The sequence below is a fragment of the Cololabis saira genome, chromosome 16 (assembly GCF_033807715.1).
Source record: "Cololabis saira isolate AMF1-May2022 chromosome 16, fColSai1.1, whole genome shotgun sequence".
In the NCBI taxonomy this organism is placed as follows: Eukaryota; Metazoa; Chordata; class Actinopteri; order Beloniformes; family Belonidae; genus Cololabis; species Cololabis saira.
Genome location: NC_084602.1, coordinates 6,782,576 through 6,809,257, shown reverse-complemented (window position 1 = coordinate 6,809,257; position 26,682 = coordinate 6,782,576). Strand labels below are relative to the sequence as shown.

The following is a 26,682-nucleotide window of genomic DNA, read 5'->3' as shown; positions in this document are numbered from 1 at the left end:
TGCTGAATTGTTATGGAAAAGAAACCAGGCCAAGTTGAGTCGAGCCAAGTAGGTGCTAGTGGAAAAGCACCATAACTACCTGGAAAAGAGTCATGGATCAACACGTAGCAGAATACAAACTGCTTTATCATCCTGTTTGTTTTCTCTTTGGGAGATGGAGGCTCCCTCATCTCATCTACGCTCAGTTAGGGATGTTGTATCTGTTGTAAAAGGCAGAACTACACCCTAAAAACACACTTCGCTGCTGCAGGGTGCACTCTGGTATCTAGCTTAAATTAAAAAAAATAAAATAAAAGTGTTATTGATCTCCTTTAATGGGAAATAACACATGCTAATTAGTTACGGAGAAATCCATTTTTCACTTCCGGAGAGTTCAGGCAACCGCTAATTGAAACTGCTTTTTTTTTTTGGCTTCAAAGACAACAGTTATTTATTTTTTCCCCCTGAATAAGAAGTCCAAGAGAACAAAACCATTTATACTGGTAGGCGTGCACTGATGTCTACCTGCGGAAAGCTACTCAAACACACTTTTAAGATAGATAGAATACATTATTGTCTGCATGAAAGCTAACGGCACAGGAGATGGAACAAAGTGAACTTTGTTTTCTCCCCATCTCACTTTTGATTGTCCTTGTACCGTTCTGCTGAGGCTGCTGGGTAACATCGTGACTGAGTACGCTAAACGGGGCGATGCGAGCAATATAATCTCCCTCATAGCGGCTTCAATTAAGGTTTACTTGGGAGGTGATTCCTGTACTCCATCGGCTCCATCTTCAAGCTGGAAATGAGGCCAGATACAAGAGTGGAAGACGGTGTAAAAAAAAAAAAAGAACAGAAGAGATGAAGCAAGAACTGCTTAAAAGAAAAAGGTGAAAAGTTAAGGAAATGTGGCGGAACGAAAGGCAGGCCCTGGAGGGAGATGAAAACAATCCTGGAAACGGTGAGGGAATAGAGACGAAAGGAAGGAAGGGGAAAAGGCAAAGGAGAACAAGTATCATGGGAAAAAAATGGTAAAGCACTGAGAAAATGAGACAAGGTGCTTTGCAACAGCAAATGTTCAGATAAAGAGGGAGGAAGAAGGAAACATTAGAGCCCAGAATAGAGAGGGACAGACGAGCACCTGCAGGGCGTCCTCCCACCGGCGTACGGGGCTTCAATGTTTGCTCAGTACACTCCAGCTCGCTCTCGCCTCTCACGGGGATGACAGAATGAGTCCGTCAGTCTGAACCACAAACCACGGCAAACAACGCCGACTGTGCCTAAGCCTCAAAAAGTGTCTGAGACGGCGGCTGGCTTTGCGGAATATTTACAATTACACAACTAATGTATGCTCCCATTCATACCGGAGTGTATGAAGAGTGAAATTGAGGCTTACAACAAGGTGCTACTTTTGAAGATAATGGTGGAGATCACTGCAAGATAGTATTCAAGCAACTCTTTTATTACTCAGTCTAGACTGAGAGATGAAGGCACTCTCGTCTCTAACTGGGTTTCCATTCAATTCAATTCAAAAGTGTACCTTTGAGGTGCAATCATGGAAAATACCCAGCAGGCATGTCAGCATGACCTGGTCCTGAGCACAGAAAATAGGCTGCCAGCAAAGTACCGTGATTTAGATGACTTATGACATACATGGATGTGATAAACAATATAGATATGAAGACATTCACTTTATTATTGGATTTTTTAATTTAAAAAAAAAACGGTATTATTAAAAGTATATGAAAAATTTGTTTTGCGGAAGGTGGTCATGGTCACAGCACTGTTTGTATACTTCTCAATGATCACAATGTATTGGTTTTCTTCCATTTACTTAATACTGGCATGAACTTTATTGCACTTAGGTGTTGTGGTTTTTGAAAACATTAAAGAGTTTCCACTGTGGCCTGACTCGGAGATAAAAACTGGGAGAGAGAAAAGAGCGCTGGGAGAGAGAAAAAAACTGTAACAAAGTCGAAACTTTCCCTCGACTGGGACTTCTGAGACATGGTGTAAAATATTTAGAGATTAGTGATTTCGGAAAATGCGACCATCAAAGCACTTGATGCCTAATTGGCAGTTATCCCATTTGTAAATATAGTACAACACCTGCAGTAACTGCATCACCTGCAGTAACTGCATCACCTGCAGTAACAGCATCACCTGCAGTAGCTGCATCACCTGCAGTAACTGCATCTCACCTGCAGTAACAGCATCACCTGCAGTAGCTGCATCACCTGCAGTAACTGCATCTCACCTGCAGTAACTGCATCTCACCTGCAGTAACTGCATCACCTGCAGTAACTGCATCACCTGCAGTAACTGCATCACCTGCAGTAACTGCATCTCACCTGCAGTAACTGCATCTCACCTGCAGTAACTGCATCTCACCTGCAGTAACTGCATCACCTGCAGTAACTGCATCACCTGCAGTAACTGCATCACCTGCAGTAACTGCATCTCACCTGCAGTAACTGCATCACCTGCAGTAACTGCATCTCACCTGCAGTAACTGCATCTCACCTGCAGTAACTGCATCTCACCTGCAGTAACTGCATCTCACCTGCAGTAACTGCATCACCTGCAGTAACTGCATCACCTGCAGTAACTGCATCACACCTGCAGTAACTGCATCACACCTGCAGTAACTGCATCACCTGCAGTAACTGCATCACCTGCAGTAACTGCATCACCTGCAGTAACTGCATCACCTGCAGTAACTGCATCACCAGCAGTAACAGCATCTCACCTGCAGTAACTGCATCACCTGCAGTAACTGCATCACCTGCAGTAACTGCATCACCAGCAGTAACTGCATCACCTGCAGTAACTGCATCACCAGCAGTAACTGCATCACCTGCAGTAACTGCATCACCTGCAGTAACTGCATCACCTGCAGTAACTGCATCACCTGCAGTAACTGCATCACCTGCAGTAACTGCATCACCAGCAGTAACTGCATCACCTGCAGTAACTGCATCACCTGCAGTAACTGCATCACCTGCAGTAACTGCATCACCTGCAGTAACTGCATCACCTGCAGTAACTGCATCACCAGCAGTAACAGCATCTCACCTGCAGTAACTGCATCACCTGCAGTAACTGCATCACCAGCAGTAACAGCATCTCACCTGCAGTAACTGCATCACCAGCAGTAACTGCATCACCTGCAGTAACTGCATCACCTGCAGTAACTGCATCACCTGCAGTAACTGCATCACCTGCAGTAACTGTATCACCTGCAGTAACTGTGTGATACTGTGTTTGTACTCACAAATGTACAGTGTTTTTGTACTCACTATTAACTACAAAAAGCAGTTCCATCATAATGCATACCCACATAGCCAAAAAAAGGAAACGCTTGACTTGTAATACTAAACATGTATGGTTCATGTTAGTATTAAATGTGTTTAATTGTTTCATTTAATGTATTAATTCTAAAATTGGAACAGATTAGAATATATCTGTGATTTACTACATTGAAAAAAAAAAGCAATTAGGAATTTGGATTAAAACTGTGCATGGCTGGTGCATGTAAAGAGATAAAGAGCTGTCAAAAGTGCTTGTTTTTCCTGTCGTCCTAATACTCCGCCTCGGAGATCAAGAGAGAAAGTGATGAATGTGACAGCCAGATTGTTGAGGATGTTAGTAGCGTTTCTGCCAAATGATACCCCTATCTATGATGTATGGCCTCTGGTTGCCGTCGTAAATCGATTTATACAGCTACATGTCCAGGTTATTTTAAGTTCAACCAGCATTTATTTGGATGGAATCAAGAGTTTGTCCTGCAGTTTTGGTCACGCTGTCTTGCTGTCAGTGCTTTATCTTCCAGCGTGTCCCTGGTGCTGCTGCTGACAGAGATTGGGATCGACACTTGTGTACCAACACAAACATGCGTCTGAAGGAACAGCGAGCGCACGCACCATGAAGTGCATATCACAGATGGTGTCAATATCACTTCCCTTTCGGTTAATCGTTGCAGCTGACCTCTTCCCAAACTTGACAGAAAAGCTTTCAGCTCCACAATGATTGAGGGGAAAACAAAAAGCTAAATAATGTAGAATGATTTGTTGTTAGTTAACAGCCTGTAGTTTAAACTGACATTTGGAATTGACTGTTTTGAGTCCAATCCAACAAGAAGTTATACCGGCAGCAGTTTAAAGCTCGGAAGAATCTAGCAGAAAAAAAAGAAAAGCCCTGTCAAAGTATTTTATGTGAGGAGGACATTCATCTTGAATAGCCAGCTGACTCCAGTGGATGGACGTGAAGCTTATAGTCTAGGAACAAGTCCTCAAAAAAGGCTTTCGTTTTCGAGATACCCTTACCTGAGGTAGAACCAACCACAACAATGATTTTTATTATCTTTAATTCCAGATATCTCCATAAAACCACTGGTTAGTATTCAATAGCATTCAAGACAACTAAGTAATAGTAGGGCTGGGTGATATGGACCAAAAGTCATATCTCGATATTTTCTAGCTAAATGGCGATACTCGATATATATCTCGATATTTTTTCTGTGCCTTAATTGGGGTTTCCCCCAAAGCATTATAGCATAGCATCTCTGTTAGCATCTCTGTTAGCTTCATTTTTTTCTGAGGCAAACCCTTAAAAAAAGTCAGTTTTAATACAAAGCCTCGTGCCAAATGTCACACAGGTTCCTTTATTAACAGAGGTCTGCACAATATCAAAATGTATAAAACAAATGAAATAAAAATAAACTGCCTGCATATATAGAATAAAAATGCTTCTTGAATAAAATAAAACAAATATACCTTTCCTGCATAACAATTCAATTAAAATACACTGTGCAATTAATACAATGTAGACAGTAACAGGCAGACTTTTCCACTGAGGTTGACAGTTGTCCAAATAACAAAACATTTGTGCAAATCTCAAATAAAACATTCAAGTCAATTTGTCACAAAATAAGCTATATCAAAATCATTTAAAAAAAAAATGTAATTTTTTATTTTTTTTTTAAATCGATATAAACGATATTGTCTCGTACCATATCGTGTTTGAAAATATATCGATATATATTAAAATATCGATATATCGCCCAGCCCTAAGTAATAGTATATTTTATAGGGATTTATGTTTTTCTGATAAATGAGAGAAAAGTGAAGGAGTCCTATATGTTCTTGTTACGAAAAAGTAGAATTTCCGCCTAAACTAAAGGTATGATTACAGTGCTATATTTCTCTATTTTCTCAGGTAAATCATGTTCTGACTGTTTGATGATGGTGGACAGCCACATGTTCAAACCTCAGCAAGTTTGATGCAGAAAAGAGTGAGCATTCTCAAGTTATGGGCTTTTTGTCCTCACTTTTCCCCTATTCGATCTGGCCCAATTTGGCCCTTTTTCAGGGTTTGGAGTAGTTCTAAAGGGGAGCCAAAAAAACAAATTTCCCCCAAAATCAAAAACCACAACATCCAATTTCACTAATAGGAGACCCTAAAGATAATAAAAATCATTGTTGTGGTTGGTTCTACCTCGGGTAGATTGTTCCTAGACTATTAAGTGCAAGCATGTTTGTGTGGATGTTATGAGCAAAAGACTGACTGGGAGGATTGTAGATGCAGATGTGTTTTACTAACTGAAGCGTGAGATGATGATTATTGAAGCAGAAGTATTCACGTATTGTTGGCAGCTTCCTCAAGCTGCCAAGATATGCAAAAGTGGTCATTAGACTGCTCCAGATGTCCAGCACAGAGAGAATGTGCAGCTCTCCAGCAGGCAGCCGGGGACCCACATCTATTTTCCTTTCCAAAACTAGTATTTTAGCATGTTCACAGGGGAAAGTCTGCAAAATGGAGTGCAATTGCTCCTCTTCCACTTCACCGACTTCCAACAGGAAACAATCAGGATTGTGTTCCCAAGTTGAGCCATGTTCACTTACGGAGTGAGCTGTCAAATGTTTCCACAGCCACTAAAACTGTTGTGGTCCAAATGCCACAAAATAAAACCACAACCTGACATCTTTGTCGCGTGTCTGCACCATGTCGAGGCTGGCCAAACCACGGAGGAGCAGAGCCGGCGGTTTGCTCGGCGCTGGCTCGCTCCACAGCAGGCTGCTGTCGTGATTACAGGTTCATCTCAGCCCCGTGTGGAGGGAAAAACACTGTTCCATAACTCTAGGACTTCATGGAGGACATCATTTGGCATTTTATAATTACTGAGATGAGACTAATGGTGCTTTTCCACTAGAACCTACTCAGCCCGACTCAACTCTCCTCGGTTTGCTTCTTTCCCACTAGGGGTCTAACGTGCTGAGTAGATACTTTTCTGTAACTATTCTGCTGAGGTTCTAAGCGGCTGACTCGGTTGTATCTGACATCATCACACTACAGGCCACCGATTGGTCGGGGGGTTGGAGTCAGACGTCTGAGTCAGGAGGAGGAAATCAGAGAAAGAGAGACTGATGGATTCTTGTTCATTTTATTCAACAGGCAATGGCAGCAAAAGTCTGTTTCATGATCCAACTCTGAGGTGCAGATGTTCATAAACCTGGTGCTGAGGAGAGAATTAAAAAGGGATCTAGACAGGCGATAAGGAACAACCAGATCTACCAGGAGCTCTGTCTCTTCATAGCTGCTCACGGCTCCAGCTGACTTTTCAGCAGCACCGAGACAAACTAACAAAAAAAAAAGCGTTGCTGCTTGAAGCTTCTCTCACTCTCATTTTTTAACTTGATATCGAACACAAGCCACAGACCCAGCAGCACATCTATCATCTCCTCCAGGTTCTACTTCTTTAGTGTTGTTGTCTTCTTCCTTTAGATCACACAATCAAATACAGGACTGTCTCAGAAAATTTGAATATTGTGATAAAGTTCTTTATTTTCTGTAATGCAATTAAAAAAACAAAAATGTCATACATTCTGGATTCATTACAAATCAACTGAAATATTGAAAGCCTTTTATTATTTTAATATTGCTGATTATGGCTTACAGTTTAAGATTAAGATTCCCAGAATATTCAATTTTTTTTAGATAGGATATTTGAGTTTTCTTAAACTGTAAGACATAATCAGCAATATTGAAATAATAAAAGGCTTGCAATATTTCAGTTGATTTATAATGAATCCAGAATGTATGACATTTTTGCATTACAGAAAATAAAAGGACTTTATCACAATATTCTAATTTTCTGAGACAGTCCTGTACATCACAGCAGCTTCTCTCCAACCTCCTACTTCTGCAGGTGCTGAATTGTCATGGAAAAGAAACCAGGCCGAGTTGAGTCGAGCCGAGTAGGTTCTAGTGGAAAAGCACCATATCAGAACTTGTTAGCTTTCCCTGTTCAGTGTCCTGAGACGACCTCCGCTGTGCAATGGCACTATATGAATAACCTGAATTGAAAGGAGATGTGAGGCAGGAAAATAAAACGGCAATTCGGCTATCTGAAGTTTCAACTAAATCAAACTGCATCATGACCTTGTTTCTCTGTTTTGTTAAATCTCAAAAGATGTCTCTCAGTGGCCCGTTGAAATGTGCAGAACACTATTGCATCACAGATAAGAGCAGATTTTTCCAGTTTGTATTTATGTTCAGTCGTTTGCTTCAACTACAACATGGGTTTCAAAGAAAAACACAAAGAAAAAGACGCTGGTGGCTCGGAGCTGCAAAGGCGTGACTGTAGACAGATGTTGCTCTGCAGTTATCGGGGTATTTAGACCAAAACGAAGCAGACTTTTCAGTGAAACCTCAGGAAACTGTGTCAACCTTTCAGACAAAGAGCAGAGTACGCATCCTTAGAGCTGAAACGTGGGGAGTCTTTAGCTAACAGCTACTGTACAAACAAATATACATCAACAATTACGTCCATGGGACAGTCTGCCTTTGTGAGCATAGAGTTAAAAACAAGTATATTTCTGACCCTAGAATAAAATAATTTCCTATTCTGAAGCATCTCCTGGGGATCTGATGACACAGAATAGTTGAAAAACTAATCTGCCTAAGGCTGTGATGCAAGTTTTTCACCACCTGTTGATCTAAAGATGGTTGAAGATATTCAAGACAACTTTATTTATCCCTTGAAGGGCAATTTGATTTGGCAGCTCATGCCCCAACACACACATAACAAACACATAACACATTCAATAGAAACACAAAGAGAAAGTTGGCAGCTGTGTGCTTTGTGTGTAGAAAGATATATCTTTCTACAAAAAAAAGGTCTTTGTAGAGTGTTTCTCTTCTTAATTTTTCATTTTCCAACTACCTACATGTAAATGTGGCGTCTTTAACCTCTATAGATGAAAGAAACCCACATTCCCCTGGGTTCGACAAGCTGGACTCTGACTGGAAGTTGAACAATGATCATTTATTGTCTCACAAAAAATTATTAATTTGTGCATGGTATAAGAAAAAGCTAATAAAATAAAAAAAATGAAAAAGTTAAAAGAAAAATGTCCTTCCTCCTATATCAGGAGAAAGGGGCTCAACCCTATGTTTTATGTCGGTTCTACTACTCATGTAGTTTTTATGGTGAACATTCTTATCTGTGTCAAAGTGAAGAGAAATGAGTACCGTATCGGCGCGAATATAAGACAGTGTTTTTTGCATTGAAATAAGACTGAAAAAGTGGGTCGTCTTACATTCAGGATCCAGACATTATACCCATTCACACCGCTAGATGGCACCAGATATCTTTAAAGCGAACCCCTGTCACGAAGAATAACAATAAAAAATAGCGGTAAGAAAGAAAAGAGAAGAAAATAAGAGAAGAGATAACAGAAAATGGAGAAACGTAGCGACAATCTGGAGAAAAGTGGGCGGAAGATCGGCAGGTAAACCGGCAGGTGAGGAGAAGTTATGATGCAAACTTCAAGATGATGATTTGAATGAGGCAAAATAACATGCTTTTTCTCTTGACTATATTGTTATAATCATTTGTTTCAGATGTACTGTAATTATTTTCTGTATAAAAATTAAATTTGGTGTTCAAAAAGTATTCTTCAAACTTGAGTCTTGAAAAAGAGGGGGTCGTCTTATATTCGGGCCGATACGGTAGATGTCTTTGATCCTCGGAGTGGATCCTGATCTCCGTCCGTTGTTCGATCACCTGGCTCTCCACTGAACCGCAGAAGGTTCAGAATAACGATCAATCCCAGATCTAGCAATAAAACCAATCACACCAGTCACAAAGCTCTCTCCCAGCATTTAAACAACAGAAATGGGTCTGGTAACCATGTGGGTTACATAAATATTTTCAAAATCAACATCAGATAAAGATGTTCATTTAAAAATGATGCAAAGACATAAAAATGGCACTATGCAGCTGCAGATGAAGTTTCAGAGCCGCATTTATTTCAAGGTGGGGAACTGTATCGTGGCTCCAGATGTTGGGTTACGTGGTGAAATCCATCATCTTCAACGACCAACGGGACGGATCATCGTACAGTTTTGTCCATCATCGTTGGGCAGCAAGTCTGCAAACCGCAGCCTTGTATAAAGAGTATGTTCCTGGAGACGCAAATCAGGAATTGAATAACTTCACTGAACGGTATTGAATGGTGCACGGACGTACACATTCACAGATACCGATATTTTGGCAGCATCTGCAAGTATTTCCAATACTGGCATCGATATAGGAGCATCCCGAACTGGAACGCTGGGTAAAGAAAACAGCGACTACCCATCCTCTGTAACGAGATAAACTGTTGAGAAAAAGGTGGGAAAGCGTGATAAAAATGCAACACTTCCTCTGCTGCAGGGTTAAGAACAAACACTGGACAGGAAACTGAAGGAACTGAAGAGTCACTCAATCGGTGACTCGAAATGAGACAAAGTGTTTAAGAGCCAATTCTTCAGAGAGAGACAACAGCCTCCAGTAGGAGTTCATGCTCCCGCCGCCTTATATCCCAGTCAAACACTCCTCTCAGGGGAGAATTCAAGTCTCCTCCATGGCAGCAGGATGATTCGTCAATATCAATGAAGCCACACTCACTTCAGCCCCACTAACGTGCTGGTATCCCCCCTCCCCTTATAAAGCACCTTAACTGACAAATCCACAACGTTGCAAAGTGACAGGAACTACATTTTAAATGCAGTTTAGTATTCAATCATCGATATTTCATTGTGCTTCATTCTCCAACCCGCCACTGGAGTCAGATGTGGGGGCTGTCTGGTGAGGGTCACGTGAGTTTGCCGTGGTTCCATACTGGTGCGAAACTATGATGTCAATTATGGGTGTTATGGTTACGGCTTCATCATCAATCAATGTTGAAAAAAAAAATTAGATTTTCCGATTCTAAATCGATTCTCATATGAATTCCTAAAAATCGATTTGTATGTCTAAAGATCGATTTCTTTTCATCATTACATTACAACTTTTGGTATTTTTTTGTTTATGCCCAAAAAAGGAATGTTTTGTTGGACACGAGAATAACTGGTGCCATGTTTTTGCCTTTAAAGGAGCTGTATGTAGAGCAATAACAAAACGAATCATAAAATGACCCCGATATGTCAACAGACATTTAAAAATCATGTTCATTTCAAATACTTATGTCACTGACAACAGCACTCAAGCCAGGATATTCCAGTTTAAAAAGAGTTGCAGCCCTCAACTGATGTTTATGTTGTCATTTTTTGTTTTGGCCTGAAGCTCCACCCTCCACCTATCTCCCAATCACCAAGTCAGTATTGTTTCTGAAGCTCCACCCTCCACCTATCTCCCAATCACCAAGTCAGTATTGTTTCGGCATTTTCGGGTTTCGGGTTGCCAGCTCGGCTCTAATTATCGCAGCCATGGCAGCCTACGTTCCTGCTGCATTCTGCAGCCTACCTGGCAACCTCTGGTCGGGGGGAGGAGGGGGAGGGTACACGCCGCTCAACAATATTTTGAAAGTGACTGCAGTACCAGTTTTGGACATTTCTTACAGACGGCTCCTTTAAATATGTTTATAAATGGTCTATATTTCATTACTTTATATACTGTCTTGGGGTTACATTTGCATAAAATTCTAAACACTAAATTCTCAAAAATTAAAAACCCAAATACACCGAAAATGGAAAAAATTTAAACGGAATGTGGGAAAAAATAAAAGCGATTTCATACGGCCCTCCCTCTTTTTGCTGCCCTGGATCTGTTTGGTAATTCTGCCCCACATGATGTTTCTGAAAGCAGTTCTATCAGCATTCTGGGAGCTGATTGGTCCTTACAGCATCATTAGCTGCAAATACTTGCTGGTGAATCTCAATATAATACTAGTATTAATATGTTGCATAACTACACAGTCATATAATTCAGGCAACAGCTCAAAAAACTGTTTTAACACTAAACCAAATCAATATTGGAATCGAATCGAATCTTGATAATCGATTCTGAATCTTAAGAATCGAATCTTGACATTTGAATGGATCCCCAGCCCTAGTAATCAAACAACACAATCTGCCAACGTCTCCCAAAGCAAACCGTCTCAGCTCTCCAGCGAGGCTCTTCTTGGGCTTTGGTGGGTTCACCAGACAAGCCTTCCTTAAACTGATGAACCACAATCTAATTTCTTCCCCCGGGGTACACAAGTCAGCGCCGTGCTTTGATACAGTCCTGCTCCCACACGAGCTACGACCCGTGAGGCGGAAATCCCACTGGTCCATATTGGAATCAATGTCTGAAAAGTTGAACTTTCCAAAATGTCTGACAGAAGCAACCCCTTTAACCGCAATTTGTCACGATTCAACGTGACAACACTTGAGGTCACGCCATCCAAAGTCGGTGGATAGCAACTGTGGGAGGAAGTTTTCATCGCTGTTAAAGCTCAAGAAACAGGTCTCATCTCCCAAACACGTCTCAACTTTGGTTCAGGGGATCTCAGCAGTGTTGTGCATGAACGAGTTGAAATGAACGCGTTCATTGAACACGTTCATTTCTGTGAGAACGTTGAACTGAACGCAACATATTTGCAAATAAAGAACTTGAACGTGAACTGTTCATTCTGCAGATCATGAACTGGAATTTAAACTGTTCAGATTATGTGAGTTTCAGCTTCACTGTTTAGGTCCAATTATTACGGGATACATTTCAGCAGCGGGCAGCGCATACATTTAAAATACTCGACGAGACGACGACTTCACACTACATTACCCACAATGCAGTGCACACACTAGCATAGCAACAGGCACCAGCTCCATGGCAACGGCAGCCCGAGCCCGGTGCATCTTTACATGACCAGTGAAGAGAGAGACGTTGCAGACGCAGCGTCAGCGAGACGTCAGATGATGATCTGCTTATCATTATATGCAGGAATTTTATACATTGTCTACCAAAGAGTCCCACGGTAAAAATCTAACCTTTCTGTGCAAATTATGTCCACCTGCGCTGAGAAAACAACTCCGAACATCTGCCTCGTCAACTTCACATTTGAAACGACATGTGGAGTTAAAGCATCCGTCCAGTGTGAGAAAATATCTGCAAGTCCTTGACAATCAAAAAGTGATCAGGAAAGACCAAGAAGACCCTACAGCCCCGAACGACCCCAGTCTCACTGCTGCATCTTCAGGGGGAGGATTTACCTGCAACAGGTAGATAAACTGATAATGGACTACATTGTTGGAGATTTACAACCTCTGAGTAAAGTTGAAAAGACACTAGGAGAAACATGATTGTATACAGAGAACAGTTTTAGGATAGGGGGCTTTTCATTCGTACTTCTCACCTAAAAATATTGAAATTTACTGAATTTGAACTAGTTCAAAGTGAAAATGGTGAACTATGAACATGAACTATTCATTTTTAAACTATGTGAACTGAACTTTGAACTAGTTCATGAGAAGTATGAACTTGCACAACACTGGATCTCAGCCATCGAGTCCCTCGATATTTCAGAGGGTCAACTAGGAGACTGGTTTCCTGGGATACACAGCGGTTAGTTGTGATGACACGGGTGTTTTTATCATCATCATTAATGGGTCAGCGTTAACGGTTGACCCATTAATGATAATACACAACACTGCCTGGACAATGGCTTTACTTTCATATCGGGGGCAGCCATTTAAAAAAAATGCATGTATGAATTTCTGAGGAGTGAAGCGCCTGCAGCAAGTTATTTTAGTAGCAGTCGTCGACATTGGATTTTACTCCCGGAGGAAGAAAGATTTCTGGGACATACGTCATACGTCTGAGTTACACTAAATATTTCAAGGTCGAATCAAGGTTTGATTTTCCAGAACAAGAGGTCAAAACTCTCCCAACAGTTTCATTCAATAATCCAACATGAATCTACATGTTGCAGTAACTGTCATTATTATTTAAGCTTCTTCAAAAAGCCTTTGTAGGTGGTTAAAGTCTCCTGGAGCAGCCCGTGTTGCAGTGGACCTGCAGCAGATCTTTTTACCAGGCATCCTTTGCACAACCGCCTCTAGAGGCTCCACCCAGGCTTATTTATCAGTTTATTCCTGGTTTTTAGTTGCTGGCTCGGATGCTGCTCCCCAACAGATGACTGCGGATGTGATTTCCCGCTCCACAACAGACTTATAGAAGATTCCTGCAAACCTTGAAGGACCTGAGCTTCCTGGTTTTTCTTATAAATGGCATCAATGTCTCCAGCCCATCATGTTTTCCAGGTGAAAACCAAAGAATGTATCCTCGTCCACCACCTCAAGCTCATCCCCCGTGGCAGAAATGTGTCTGTATGTATTCAGACTCCTCCTAAAATCTCTAATCACCTCCTTTATCTTGTTCACATTCAAGACCAGATGATTGTTCCCACAAAGCAGTCTTGTCCATCACTGATACCCCCCACGACTGCAGTCAGCTGAGGATTTCTGCAGACGACAGGACTCCAGCTTGTAATGGAAGTCTGAGGTGAAGAGGAGTGGTGAGAGTACGGCCCCCTGTGGTGCCCCTGTGCTGCTGAGCACCGGGCCAGACACACAAATGACTCATCTCAGCTCATCTCAACTCAGCCTGGTTTCTTTTCCACTACAATTCAGCTGAAGCTGCTGTGACGTATTTGATTGTGTGATCTAAATGAAGAAGACGACAACACTAAAGATGTAGAACCTGGAGGACGTGATAGATGTGCTGCTGAATCTGTGGCTTTTTTTTTTTGTTAATTTGTCTCTGCGCTGCTGAAAAGTCAGCTGGAGCCGTGAGCAGCTATGAAGAGACAGAGCTCCTGGTAGATCTGGTTGTTCCTTATCTCCGTCTAGATCCCTTTTTAATTCTCTCCTCAGCACCAGGTTTATGAACATCTGCACCTCAGAGTTGGATCATGAAACAGACTTTTGCTGCCATTGCCTGTTGAATAAAATGAACAAGAATCCGTCAGAGTCTCTTTCTCTGATTTCCTCCTCCTGACTCAAACGTCTGACTCCAACCCCCCGACCAATCGGTGGTCTGTAGTGTGATGATGTCAGATACAGCCGACTCAGCTGCTTAGAACCTCAGCAGAATAGTTACAGAAAAGTATCTACTCACGTTAGACCCCTAGTGGAAAAGAACCAAGGCGAGTCAGGCTGAGTAGGTACTAGTGGAAAAGCGCCCTAACTGTGGTCCGTATCTGCATCCACCTGTGTCTTCTGGGGTCTCTCCCGTAGTGATGCAGCCTGGATGTTGTTAGGGTTCTCAGAACATGATCCTCTCAGTCCTGCTGCTCTGTCCAGTTGACTGTGGCTTCACTGAAGCAGGCGCTCGTTTGCTTAATCAGCTATGGTTGAATATTTTCTTCAAATACAGATGCCCTATTCAGAAAACTTATTTTTAATGAAGATTTAAGACATTCCGACTGGATAATATATGATATAATACCCGATAATATATTATATTATGAAGTCATTTCCAAAGCAGGGAAATTATTTTCACAGCGAATATTAGAATGAAAACGCTGCATGCTGTTCTTGGCGTCTTCCATCCAGCGGTTTGGACTCGTGCTGCCAGGAAATTTGTCATTCAAGTCAACACGCCATCAAAGCGTGCGTGCGTTAGCCATTATTTTTTTAATTTTAGACTTGAGCTTTTCTCTCCCAGCAGAAGCCAAAAAAACATTTTCAATGCATTTTTAAACCCCAGACTCAGAAATTAAACATTTTCAAGGGGCTGTTTCCAGCCTGCAAGAAAAACATTTAATTTGCATGACAGGAGACAAAATTCAATTTGCTGAACATTCAAAGAAAAGTTTGCCACATATGTCAGGGCGCAGAGTCCACAACTCTGCTCAACTTCAAACACTGGAAAATACAGAAAGGAGAAAAGGAAAGAAAGAAAAAATACAAAAGCGTTCACTTTAACAAGCCCTGATTGGACGCCGTCAGCCTGAGGTGAGAGACTGCTGAACAGCTGGACGTGAATATGTGAATACATCTGTGTGTGGTTAACGCTGATGTTTAATGCATCTGTTTTGTGGCTGGAGAACGCTGGTGGGGGGGGGATCGGTGCTGGCACTGCAGATAACAGGATGACAACACCTTCATCTGTCCCCACGGGGAGCATGGCACCGAGAGAGCAGGAACCCAGTGTGAGAAAGTGAAATTTCAACGCCTGTGGTCGGAGTAAAGATGACAAAAAGAAACTTCTTCTTCTTCTTTTTTCACGTTAATTAGCATCCCTATCCTCCCCTACGAGCCAGACAGCAACGACCCGAGGAAGCAGTGGCAAACAGGGACGAGCCTGGGTGGCTGCAGGTCTCCACTCACCGGGCTGGACCGGTGTGTGTGAGGGAGAAGAAGAGGAAGGGGGGGTTCTGGGATTAAGACTGGAGTGAGAAACAGGGAAGGAGGAGAGAACTAAGGAAGAAGAAAAGGAAGCAAGAGAAGTGCAGGAAGAGAAACTAGAGAGCCAATGTATGGGATGCATGGATGTATGGATGGATGGATGGATGATGGATGGATGGATGGATGGATATAGGGATGGATGGATGAATGATGGATGGATGAATATAGGGATGATGGATGAATATAGGGATGGATATAGGGATGGATGGATGGATGAATATAGGGATGGATGGATGAATATAGGGATGGATGGATGAATATAGGGATGGATGGATGGATGAATATAGGGATGGATGGATGGATGAATATAGGGATGGATGGATGGATGGATGGATGGATGAATATAGGGATGGATGGATGAATATAGGGATGGATGGATGGATGGATGAATATAGGGATGGATGGATGAATATAGGGATGGATGGATGAATATAGGGATGGATGGATGAATATAGGGATGGATGGATGGATATAGGGATGGATGGATGAATAAATATAGGGATGGATGGATGAATATAGGGATGGATGGATGGATAAATATAGGGATGGATGGATGAATATAGGGATGGATGGATGGATGAATATAGGGATGGATGGATGAATATAGGGATGGATGGATGGATGGATGGATATAGGGATGGATGGATGATGGATGGATGGATGAATATAGGGATGGATGGATGATGGATGGATGGATGAATATAGGGATGGATGGATGATGGATGGATGGATGAATATAGGGATGGATGGATGATGGATGGATGGATGAATATAGGGATGGATGGATGAATATAGGGATGGATGGATGATGGATGGATGGATGGATGAATATAGGGATGGATGGATGATGGATGGATGGATGAATATAGGGATGGATGGATGATGGATGGATGGATGAATATAGGGATGGATGGATGGATGAATATAGGGATGGATGGATGAATATAGGGATGGATGGATGATGGATGGATGGATGGATGGATATAGGGATGGATGGATGATGGATGGATGAATATAGGGATGGATGGATGAATATAGGGATGGATGGATGATGGATGGATGGATGAATATAGGGATGGATGGATGGATGGATGGATATAGGGATGATGGATGGATGGATGGATGTAGGGATGATGGATGCATGGATGGATGGATGATGGATGGATGCATGGATGGATGGATGGATGGATGGATGGATGATGGATGGATGGATGGATGGATGGATGGATGAATATAGGGATGGATGGATGGATGGATGGATGGATGGATGGATGGATGGATGGATGGATGGATGGATGGATGGATGGAAGCTGAAAGTACAGAAACAGAGAGACTGGGATAAACAGAAAAGAAGGTTTTAATTACGATACTATATCTGTTTCCTCCACACAGCAGGTGCAAATTATTTCCTGCAGTCGTTGACATCCTCATTTCCAGAAGCCTACAGGTGTGTAAACATGAAAGCCCCCTGATGGGCCGGCTGCAAGGTTGCAATTTGTCTACAGAAAAAAAATTGAGATGAAAAACATTTGCTTCTGCTTTTGAAGCTGAAAATAAAGCTAAATGGGACGTCATGGACATTTGGAAGAGTCAAAACTCTTCTGGGGAAAGGCGTGTGGTGCCGGGAGAGTCTTGTTGCAACACTTGTGAGTTTGAGTGTACAAACATTTGCATGGCTCAGAAAACCGCTGCCAAAAGGGCCGTCTATTCAGGTAGCTGCTAACCATCAGCGTACCGGGACACAGCAAGTCACAAGAGAAATAGAAAGAATCCCTTGAGCCAGGCCTGTCGGGTCTCTCTGCCCGTACACGGAGGAACATCCGCGCGGCCTCAACGGCCAACAGCTTTTTCTGGAGAAAATGCTCAGAGCTCAAATGTGAGGAAAAGGGGGAAAAAAAAAAAAAAAAAGGCGTGCAATTCTCCTCTGGGCTGCAGGCTGCACACAGCCGCTTACAGGATACTTTACAGAAATAACAGGCATTCAAGCAACCACCAATCCTCACAATTCACTCGTGCACTCTTAGTGAAGCTCATTCTTAAAATCAATAGTAGATTACAGCAGTTTATGAAGAAGCAGAGTTCATACAGCACGACTCGGAGCTCGGAGCTCCACCAACACCAAACTTAAAAAGCTCAACGGTGTTGAAGAAAGTCCTTTTGCAACTCGTGACGAAACTAAATCACCACCGACAACGTTGCGCCGTGCAACTTTCCACGATTCAAAACTTAACAACGTAACCGCTTATGATGGTGCTATAGAACTGCAAAAAAATGCAACGTCATTTCATCATTTACTTCCTCTACTAATTATGAAAAAAGAAAGAAACTGCTGCCAATTCTAACAATTTCATGGGATTTTTAGAGTGGTGTCATTGGCATTTATGATAAAAAGCTGAAAGAGTTGAGTCAAAGTGATGACATATTTGTGTCGGCAGCTTGAAGTTTCAGTCAACAGTGGAAGGTGATGGGTTCACAGCGGCTCAGAGCGACGGGCAGGACCCCAAGTGTGAACCTGAGACCCGCTGTAAGCGTTAGGAAGCCATCAGGCTTCCGACAGAGACACAGGTACAATAAAACCAGCTGGATATCAGGGTCAAAGCAAGTCCTTCAGCCATCAAAGTGGAAAGAACTTCAGACGTAACCAGCAAAACCAAAGAATATTGTCAAATTGTGTTAAAATGGTTCATTTTTAACTGCTTCTGCCCTTGTAATCGGACATTCAACGCTGTATACATTTACTCCAAAACATGTTGTACTCTTGAAAAGCAAAAGTACACAGTTTTAAAGATGTTATCTGGCGCGGTGAAGTCAAAACTGCAACCTGTTCCAGAGTGAAACACTTCAGCATCGTTTCTGCAGGAGACGGTTCGGAAAAAACAGCTCTCTAAAACGCAGAACTTCTGGCTGGGCAACTCGATGGCGAGCTGGTAAATACGTGAGGGAAGAGGCAGCTGAAGAATGTGATGCAGTCCCAAAGGAGAGGAGGAGGAGTGTTTCTATCCAACTAACGGTCAGAAACAGGCTCCCAGATGAAACTGGTCCTCCTGATTAACGGAAGCTGAGATTACGGTTAGGAATAGTCGGGTGATCATGGCTCATGTACCAGTGTGACAGCAGCTATGATCAATACAGTAATCCCTGGTTTTTGGTGGGGGGTACGTTCCAAAAAGAACCCGTGATAAGTGAAATCCACGAAGTAGCAACTTTTTTTTTTTTTACAATTATTATACAAGGCTTCAAATTGGGGAGATCAGCCCCGTATTTCACTGCTGCTGCATCCTGACTCGCTCTGTAGCGTCTTTGTCTTCTAAAGCCACGGTGCAGGTGTGTTTTTTCGAAAGAAGAACATAGTTATGGGTCGTTGTTGTGGCTCTTTTTTCTTCTGGGTAAAAAGATTCTTCTAAACTGACATGCCACCATGGATTATATTTGAGACTGTAATGAACGATGAAAGAGTCCCGTTCTTGAGCTGGTGAACCGCGTAATAGAGGATGAGCATTGACGTCACTTCCCCACTGGACCAGCCCTCTTACTGGCACTGAGTGGCAAAACATCAGCAAAAATGTCTGCAACTAGTGGAGAAGACGGGATAACAGCTGATTATCAGCTTAAATTAGCGTCAGTTGGATTTGACAGTGACCCGTACAGTTACCCCAAGAACCAGTGGTTCATGGACATTAATATTTGGTAGAGTTACCAAGAACCAGTGGTCCATGGACATTAATATTTGGTACAGTTACCAAGAACCAGTGGTCCATGGACATTAATATTTGACCATTGAATCCAGTTTCCTGATATTTATATGTACTTAATTTCTACACCGGGGAAATACACGAAGCAAAGCTTGAAGGCTTACAAAAGTCTCGACGCTTGGTCCGACTTCAAGGCAGGATTTGTTGTAGAAATTAAAGTGATGAGGACACTGAACTTTATGATTTGACCGTTTAACGTTAGCTACCCAAAAATCCAACATTACCTGATACAAAATGGGAACCACAAATCCACGTTTCGGTGCCTGGAATCCAGTTCTTTCTGTGAATTGCAGCGATCCATTTGTCTCTCTTAAGCTTATTTTTTTGGCAGTCTGTAAAACGATAACTCCGATTTCTTGCTAAATCTATGAGTACAGTTGATCGCACAACAGCTCTTTCTCATTTTAGATGTTCCAGTTGCTCAAACTGAAAGTTTACGCTGCCACTCAGTCTTTCTGCCACTCAGACTTTCTGCCACTCAGTGACACTCGTCCTAAAGGGACAAATACAGGCAGGAAAACTAACCCTATTCCTTCATTTCACTTCTAGTTGGTATCCGACGCTCCAAAAGCAAATGCAAGCAGATGTATTGGGATACAGCCCTGAATTGTTGTGCAGCATCTTTCTTTGTACACTGTGAACGAATCCCACAGAGTCCTGCTTTAATACGAGAAGCCGTGGGGGGTTTGGAGAACTCAGCTTTGTTCACTTAAGTCTAACTGGAGATCAATAAGTTGTTGTGGACTGGAAAAGGGAGCCTGCTCACCGCAGGACACAACTTTTTCTCCTTAAGATTCGTATTGACAGGAAGGCGCAGTCATTTCATGTGGAATGGGTTCAATCTGGATCTCGTGAGGGGGGCATTCAGGGTCCACACGTGTTTTGGTGTTTTAGGGGGTTTTTGCAGAGCAGATGCAACATTTGTGGGCAGAACTGGCTAGATAAACCACTTTGGGCCCCTGAGCAAGGCCCTTCACCCTAATTGCTCCCCAGCCCACTGCTCCTAGTCCAACTAGTGATGGGTTAAAAGCAGAGGACAAATTTCGGTGTATTTCCATGTATACTGACAAATAAAGAGATTATTACTAGAACTGGGACGCCTGACCTTGAACTCCTCCCCTGTAAAGCAGGAAATCAACTATTGCTGAAATGAAGGGGGTCTCTCCACTCACCTGAAGAACGTGACAAAGAACTGCACCAGATCCATGAAGTTGCTGTGCTGCGAGAAGGCGATCTGTAGGAGAGGGACAGAGGACAAGGCACAGTCAGATTTTAATAAGGGAGAGCGTAGAACAAGTGGTCAGCATTATGAGACACGAGCTTCAGACTTTCTGTGACCTTGTAGAGTCAACAGAAACATGCAGAAGTGCCGCGGGTGCAGGAGCGTGCACCGTACGATGCACTGCGGCTGCTTTAGTGCTGTTTGCATGCTGTGGAGATGTGTCACTACGGTCTGCAGTGAATGCATGTGCAGCAGTCTTGTTCCTGACGGTCCCACAGCTCCATCACAAGCACCGGGAGGATGGAAGGACCCCCGCCTGCCTGCTCATGTGTGCTCCAGACTTGACATGCCCTGGAGAGACGACGGCCAGCCAGTCAGGGCTCAGAGAAAAAAGGAAAAGCCTCCGTTCCTGCACACGTGGGCAGAAATATTCTCCACGTAATCATCACAAGTGCAACTGTTCCAATGACATCCTGTCTTGATCAAGGTTGCCAGGGGTAACACTGGCAGTGTCGGTCCCCCCCCCCCACCCCACTCCGACTCCCACACCCCCCCCCCCCCATCAGCCCACGTTGCCTCACGATGGACCCAGCTCCTCCAACAGCACAACACTGCCCCTGCATGGCAGCGCGGCGCCACTGCAGCTCACACCAGCAGATAAACTCCCCTCATACTTATTCTCTGAAGTAACACCTTGCACCAGAATTCATCAACAATGTTACTTATTATTCCACAGCAAAGCCTAGATTAGCATACAACTGAGAAAATGAGCTGTACGGATGCAAAAAAGAGAAAAAGAAAAAAAACAGTTAAACCTCTCAGCAATCATTTATGCATTGTGGTTAAAAAAAAAAAAAGAAAAGAAAAGAAAAATCACAGGTCAGACTGATGGAATCCATGTTTGTACCTTGAATAGATCAGGCTCTCATTTACCCTGCACCATCTGGATAACTAATGCGTTGCTCCTGAGTGTCAAACTCTCCGTATGATCATTTTTCCCGAGACTGATGGCATCATAAAGATGCTATCATCGGAGATCAGGCTGAGAAAATGAGTAGATAAATAACTTTAGTTAGTTTGGCATCCATCTGGGAAAGCAGGCACCGAATAAAGCAACTCATAGCTGACAGGCCTTCCAGGAAAAGAGTGAATGTCATTTCCAAGAGCCAATGAGCAAGTGTAAGAGCTCTTATACGGCGCCTGGTGGGTTCCCCAACCAACAGCGCCCCCCCACGGGCTTCTCCTCTGCCTGCATTTGCAAAGCAGAGAGCAATCCTAATGTGATGAAACTGCCAAGCCACTGGCTGATGGATCCGTGCAGATCAAGTCATTCTGCTGTCATATATCAAGTCAACAACTTTTGGCTCCAATCCTCCTGTTTTTAGAAGTGTTTTATGAAATGCTGTGCTCAGGTGTTGTCTTCAACCAATCATGGTGTCTTTCATCAACCCTGCATCTAAGAGACTCAACTAGTTCTAGGAGCTGGAATTGACTGCGTTTACATGCAGTCAATAACCCGTTTAAAACTCGAATATTGGCAATAACCCGAATTTGCACGGCCATGTAAACACCAATAATCCCTTTGAATAACCCGAATTTGCTCATATTCGGGTTTTTAAAAACCCGAATAAGCGCCCTGGGTTACTCCTTTTAAAACCCAAATATTGGGTCATGTAAACGCCAAACAGAATATCCCCATCAAATGGAACATGAATTTGTTTTCTGCTCATCTTCTGTTCACAAGGAATCCTGGTCTTTTGAGTCCAGGAAGTTCTTATAAACACGGAGAACGCAAGACCAGGCCACACTTTTGGAGTGAGGAGACTAATCACTTCATAAATGTAACGTGAGGAGTAACGTGTAAATGACTCAGGTGATGCTTGTTTTTATTAGGGCCCGAGCACAGACAGTGCAAAGGCCCTATTGTATCTGTAGGAGATGATTTTATTTTCCTCGTTCTCGTTTTTATTTTTCCGACGAAAGGAGGGCCTTTTTGCCCCCATAAACGTGCCCCAAAAGTCACCAAATTTTGCACGCAAGTCAGGCCTGGCGAAAAATTTGATATTTAATGGTTTGCATTAATGGGCGTGGCCTAATGGCTCAACAGCGCCCCCTAGAAAACTTTGTGCCTCAAGCCCCACAATACGGTTTGACGTACATGCACTAAAATCGGTACACACCTGTATCATGTTGCAACTTAAAGAAAAGTCTCTTGGCGCCATGGCCGAAACCGAACAGGAAGTCGGCCATTTTGAACATTTTGAAATAATCGTGTAATTTTGGCGCAATTACACGTAGTTAATACGGCCCGAACCGGAACGTACACTCAGGTGTGTTATACATCAAAATGTGCGTCTCCATCCTGCGACGACGCGCATTACTTTTCTCAGTCAAAAGCGTTACCGTGGTGACGATAGACGCCAAAAAGCGTGCCCACCCTTCATCTGATTGGTCCATATTTGATAGTTCCTACTTTCTGCTTTAACTTTTGAATGGTTTGACATAAAGACTTGTGGGTGGTGTCATCGGACTCGGTTTTGAGTCCTTGACCATAATTGGTGAAAATTAGCCCCACCCCTTCTTCTGATTGGTCGATATGTGATAGTTCCTACTTTCTGCCATAACTTTTGAATGGTTTGATATAGAGAGTCGTGGCTGGTTTCATCTGCTAAATGTCCAGGCCTGAAGAATCTACATCAAGTCATACAAGCTTCCACTGCAGCCTGAACGTGCACAAGGGTGCGAGGGCCCGTTCATCGCTGCTTGCAGCTTTCATTTGGCTTCGTTTCCTTCCCGGGCCCAGCAGAGGTGGAGTCTCCAGGAGTCTTCAGGATCTCACGGCGGCGTCCCTGCCGCTAGGCCTTAAGGTTTGAAGTATTCAGTCCTTTAACGCCTTCTGACAAGCGCTTAAACTATTTCCGAGCTTCAAAAGGTAACGGAGTTGCTGGTGGGAAAGAACTTAACAAGTTCTGCCAAATAGGAAATGAATCAGAATCTTTAACTGCCAAAGCTGAATTGTTTGTTTGCAGTTGACTGGGGATCTTCTTCCTCTGCCGGCGTTCTGTCTCCTTTTGAAGGCGCCGGGGTTATATGGCATTTACGTGTTTTGGGTTGATATTCTGTGCACGTTTTGGCCACATCTTCCTTCTCCGTGACCCATGAAGCAGCTTTCGCTTCCCATCCAGTGACATCACGTCAGAAAATTCAAATGTGTATGTAACATCCTGGAAAGCTGGATTTTCTGTCCTCAAGGACATGAGATACACTAATCAAATAAGTTCTGATTAAATGTTAGCTTTAGCTTTTATCACAAGGGTGGGGGTAGCCTGGGGTGTCTGCATCTGTATCATATGCTGTGTGTATGTGTGTGTGTGTTGTATGAATGAGGGTACGGGGAGTTGGGGGGTCAAGGGAGATTGTTTCTTTTCTCTTTTTAATCTAAAGCACTTTGTGTTGCATTTTATCTGCATGAAAGGTGCTTTATAAATAAATAAAATTTAGTTAAGTTAAGTTTATGTTTAGAAGTCAAGAAGCAGCTCTGAAGCACAACAGAGCACAAGCTGGAGCTTTTTGAGTAAAAAAAAAAAAAAAAACTCTTCTCCTTCATCCTCAAGAGCGGTTTTGGTTTTTGGCCAACGTTGGAAACAACAATCAGTCCTTAAGGTCCTGGTTAAATAAAGATGGAATAAATAAAAATCAAAGACAGTTTGCACTGGCGCTGACAAACCGGCTGTTCCGCTCGCAGCCGCCGCGATCGCCGGAGAGACCCGCCCACCGGGCAGCCGCGCATCGTCCAAATAAACGCGGCATGGACACAGATGTGCAGCAGCTGCAGCTGCTGATGTCTTCAGCTGCTGCGGCTGCTGCCGCTCCGACGTGGGCTATTCAATTAGCGCCTGTTCTAATCTCTACCATATCATGACATGTTCACTAAGGCACGGCACGGGAGATGAGAGCTCTTTAATGTAATTAGTCTGGGATTTGCATTTCATTATAAACATTAAATGCAGATCCATTCTTCATCAGGAAATAAAAAGTAGGAGTACAATAACACAGTTTACTGAAATATGACCTCAGCAAAAGCTGCTCCGCAATGACTGCGTCATCTAAAGTCTGCTTTAAAGTCAGCTTCTGGCCTTCACATTTAAAATAAAAAATAAATACAAATATTTAAAAAAAAATATTAAAAAATACACACTAAAAAATATATATACACACAGGACTGTCTCAGAAAATTAGAATATTGTAATTTTCAGTAATGCAATTACAAAAACAAAAATGTCATACATTCTGGATTCATTAAAAATCAACTGAAATATTGCAAGCCTTTTATTATTTTAATATTGCTGATCATGGCTTACAGCTTAAGAAAACTCAAATATCCTATCTCAAAAAATTGGAATATTCTGGGAATCTTAATCTTAAACTGTAAGCCATAATCAGCAATATTAAAATAATAAAAGGCTTGCAATATTTCAGTTGATTTGTAATGAATCCAGAATGTATGACATTTTTGTTTTTTTGATTGCATTACATAAAATAAAGAACTTTATCACAATATTCAAATTTTCTGAGACAATCCTGTATATATTTATTAATAAAATAAATATACACGATATATTAAAAAAAATATATATATATATATATATGCCTGAGGGTTTTACCAACATGGTATTAATTATTAATATATCTGCAGAAATTTTTTTTTAAAACAAAATAAAGTCTGCTTTACCTTCGTGAATTATTTTATTTCGATGGGTTAATATACTGAACTCACACATGCATTGTGGACTTTTACCTCTTTCGTGCAACAAAGCGATGATTGGCTGCAAACGCAGTGGCTGTGAATTCACATAAGCGCTGCACTGTACACACGGCCCCGACAACTTGTGACCACATGAAAGAGCAGCATTGAGAAGCAAACAGAAGTAAGGTGGAGGTGGTGTGTGAGGAAACAGAGCTCTGTACAGTTGCCCGCCGGAGCCTGGAGAGAGGCCCGAGCTCGCACGCAGCAGCCCACTCTGAATGCAGCATGTGTTTCAACTTAACATTCCACTTTGCCCTTGCTCCTTCTCAGCTGCTGCTTGTGAACAGTTTTCCAACACCGAAGCCTGCCTGCCAACACTGGAGGACCCACCGCCTACGACTACACACACTAAATCCAGTGCCACACTGCAGCAGAACGCTGAATGCAAAGAGAGCGGGTAAAGAAATGGAAAGAGCATTTTAAAATGTTTGGAGAAACAAGGAGGGGCAGCGGGTTGAGAGAGGTAGAAAATGTTACCTTGCTGATGAAGATAAAGCTTCTTGAGGAGGGAAAAATGAACCTCGGCTGACCTTTGCGCTTTAGTTTCAAGAGCAGGGGGGGGATCTTCTACATGATGCCACCCAGCCAGGCAGAAGATGGGGTGGATCAGAGGAGGATGAGCAGGGGAAAGCTCTCCCAGCCCGGCGCTCCGCTGTGCCGTGGAGCTGTGCAGGAGACCTCCCGAGGCTGGCCGGCAGCCTGAGCTCCACAAGTAAAACCGCCTCAAAAGGCAAGACATGGAAGATGGAGGCTGGATTTTTCTTCTCCCCCCTCGCAGGGGCAGGGCGTGGGGAGGCAGTTTGCATTGGGCATCCAGTCAAATCACTTCCAAAAGCGTTTGTGGTGTCACACCGTTGGGATAGACTGCATGGGGCGTGGAAGCGAGCCAGGCCCAGAGCCCCTCGCTCTCCCCGGCACCAGACAACCCTGGCAGCGGCTCGCCGCCTGAATCAATAACAGCATCCACACTCCTCTTCCTGGAGCACATTTACCCTCCCAGAAATGATAAAGGAGCTAAAGAGACTTTCAGAAATGGGGATTTCACACGGACCAAATTTCAAGTTTCAATGTTCGATTATTCTGAGAAGCAAAAGATACGAGGACGAATCCTTGTCGGTCTGGCTTCGTGTGGGCAGTAAAGCTCCTTCTCAGAAAAGGTTCACCGCTGTCTTCGTCATGGCAACGGGACACAAACAAAGCAAACGTGC

General features: G+C 42.9%; 1 protein-coding gene across 1 annotated transcript in view; it reads right to left on the bottom strand.

The window, feature by feature from the left end:
* The window catches only part of atrn (attractin), a 209,928-nt gene that overhangs the window by 99,958 nt on the left and 83,288 nt on the right, over positions 1–26,682 (bottom strand). Inside the window, exon 25 of the mRNA XM_061744197.1 lies at positions 20,618–20,679. Within this exon, the coding sequence (XP_061600181.1) occupies positions 20,618–20,679 (62 nt within the window). The remainder of the gene's footprint in view (positions 1–20,617; positions 20,680–26,682) is intronic.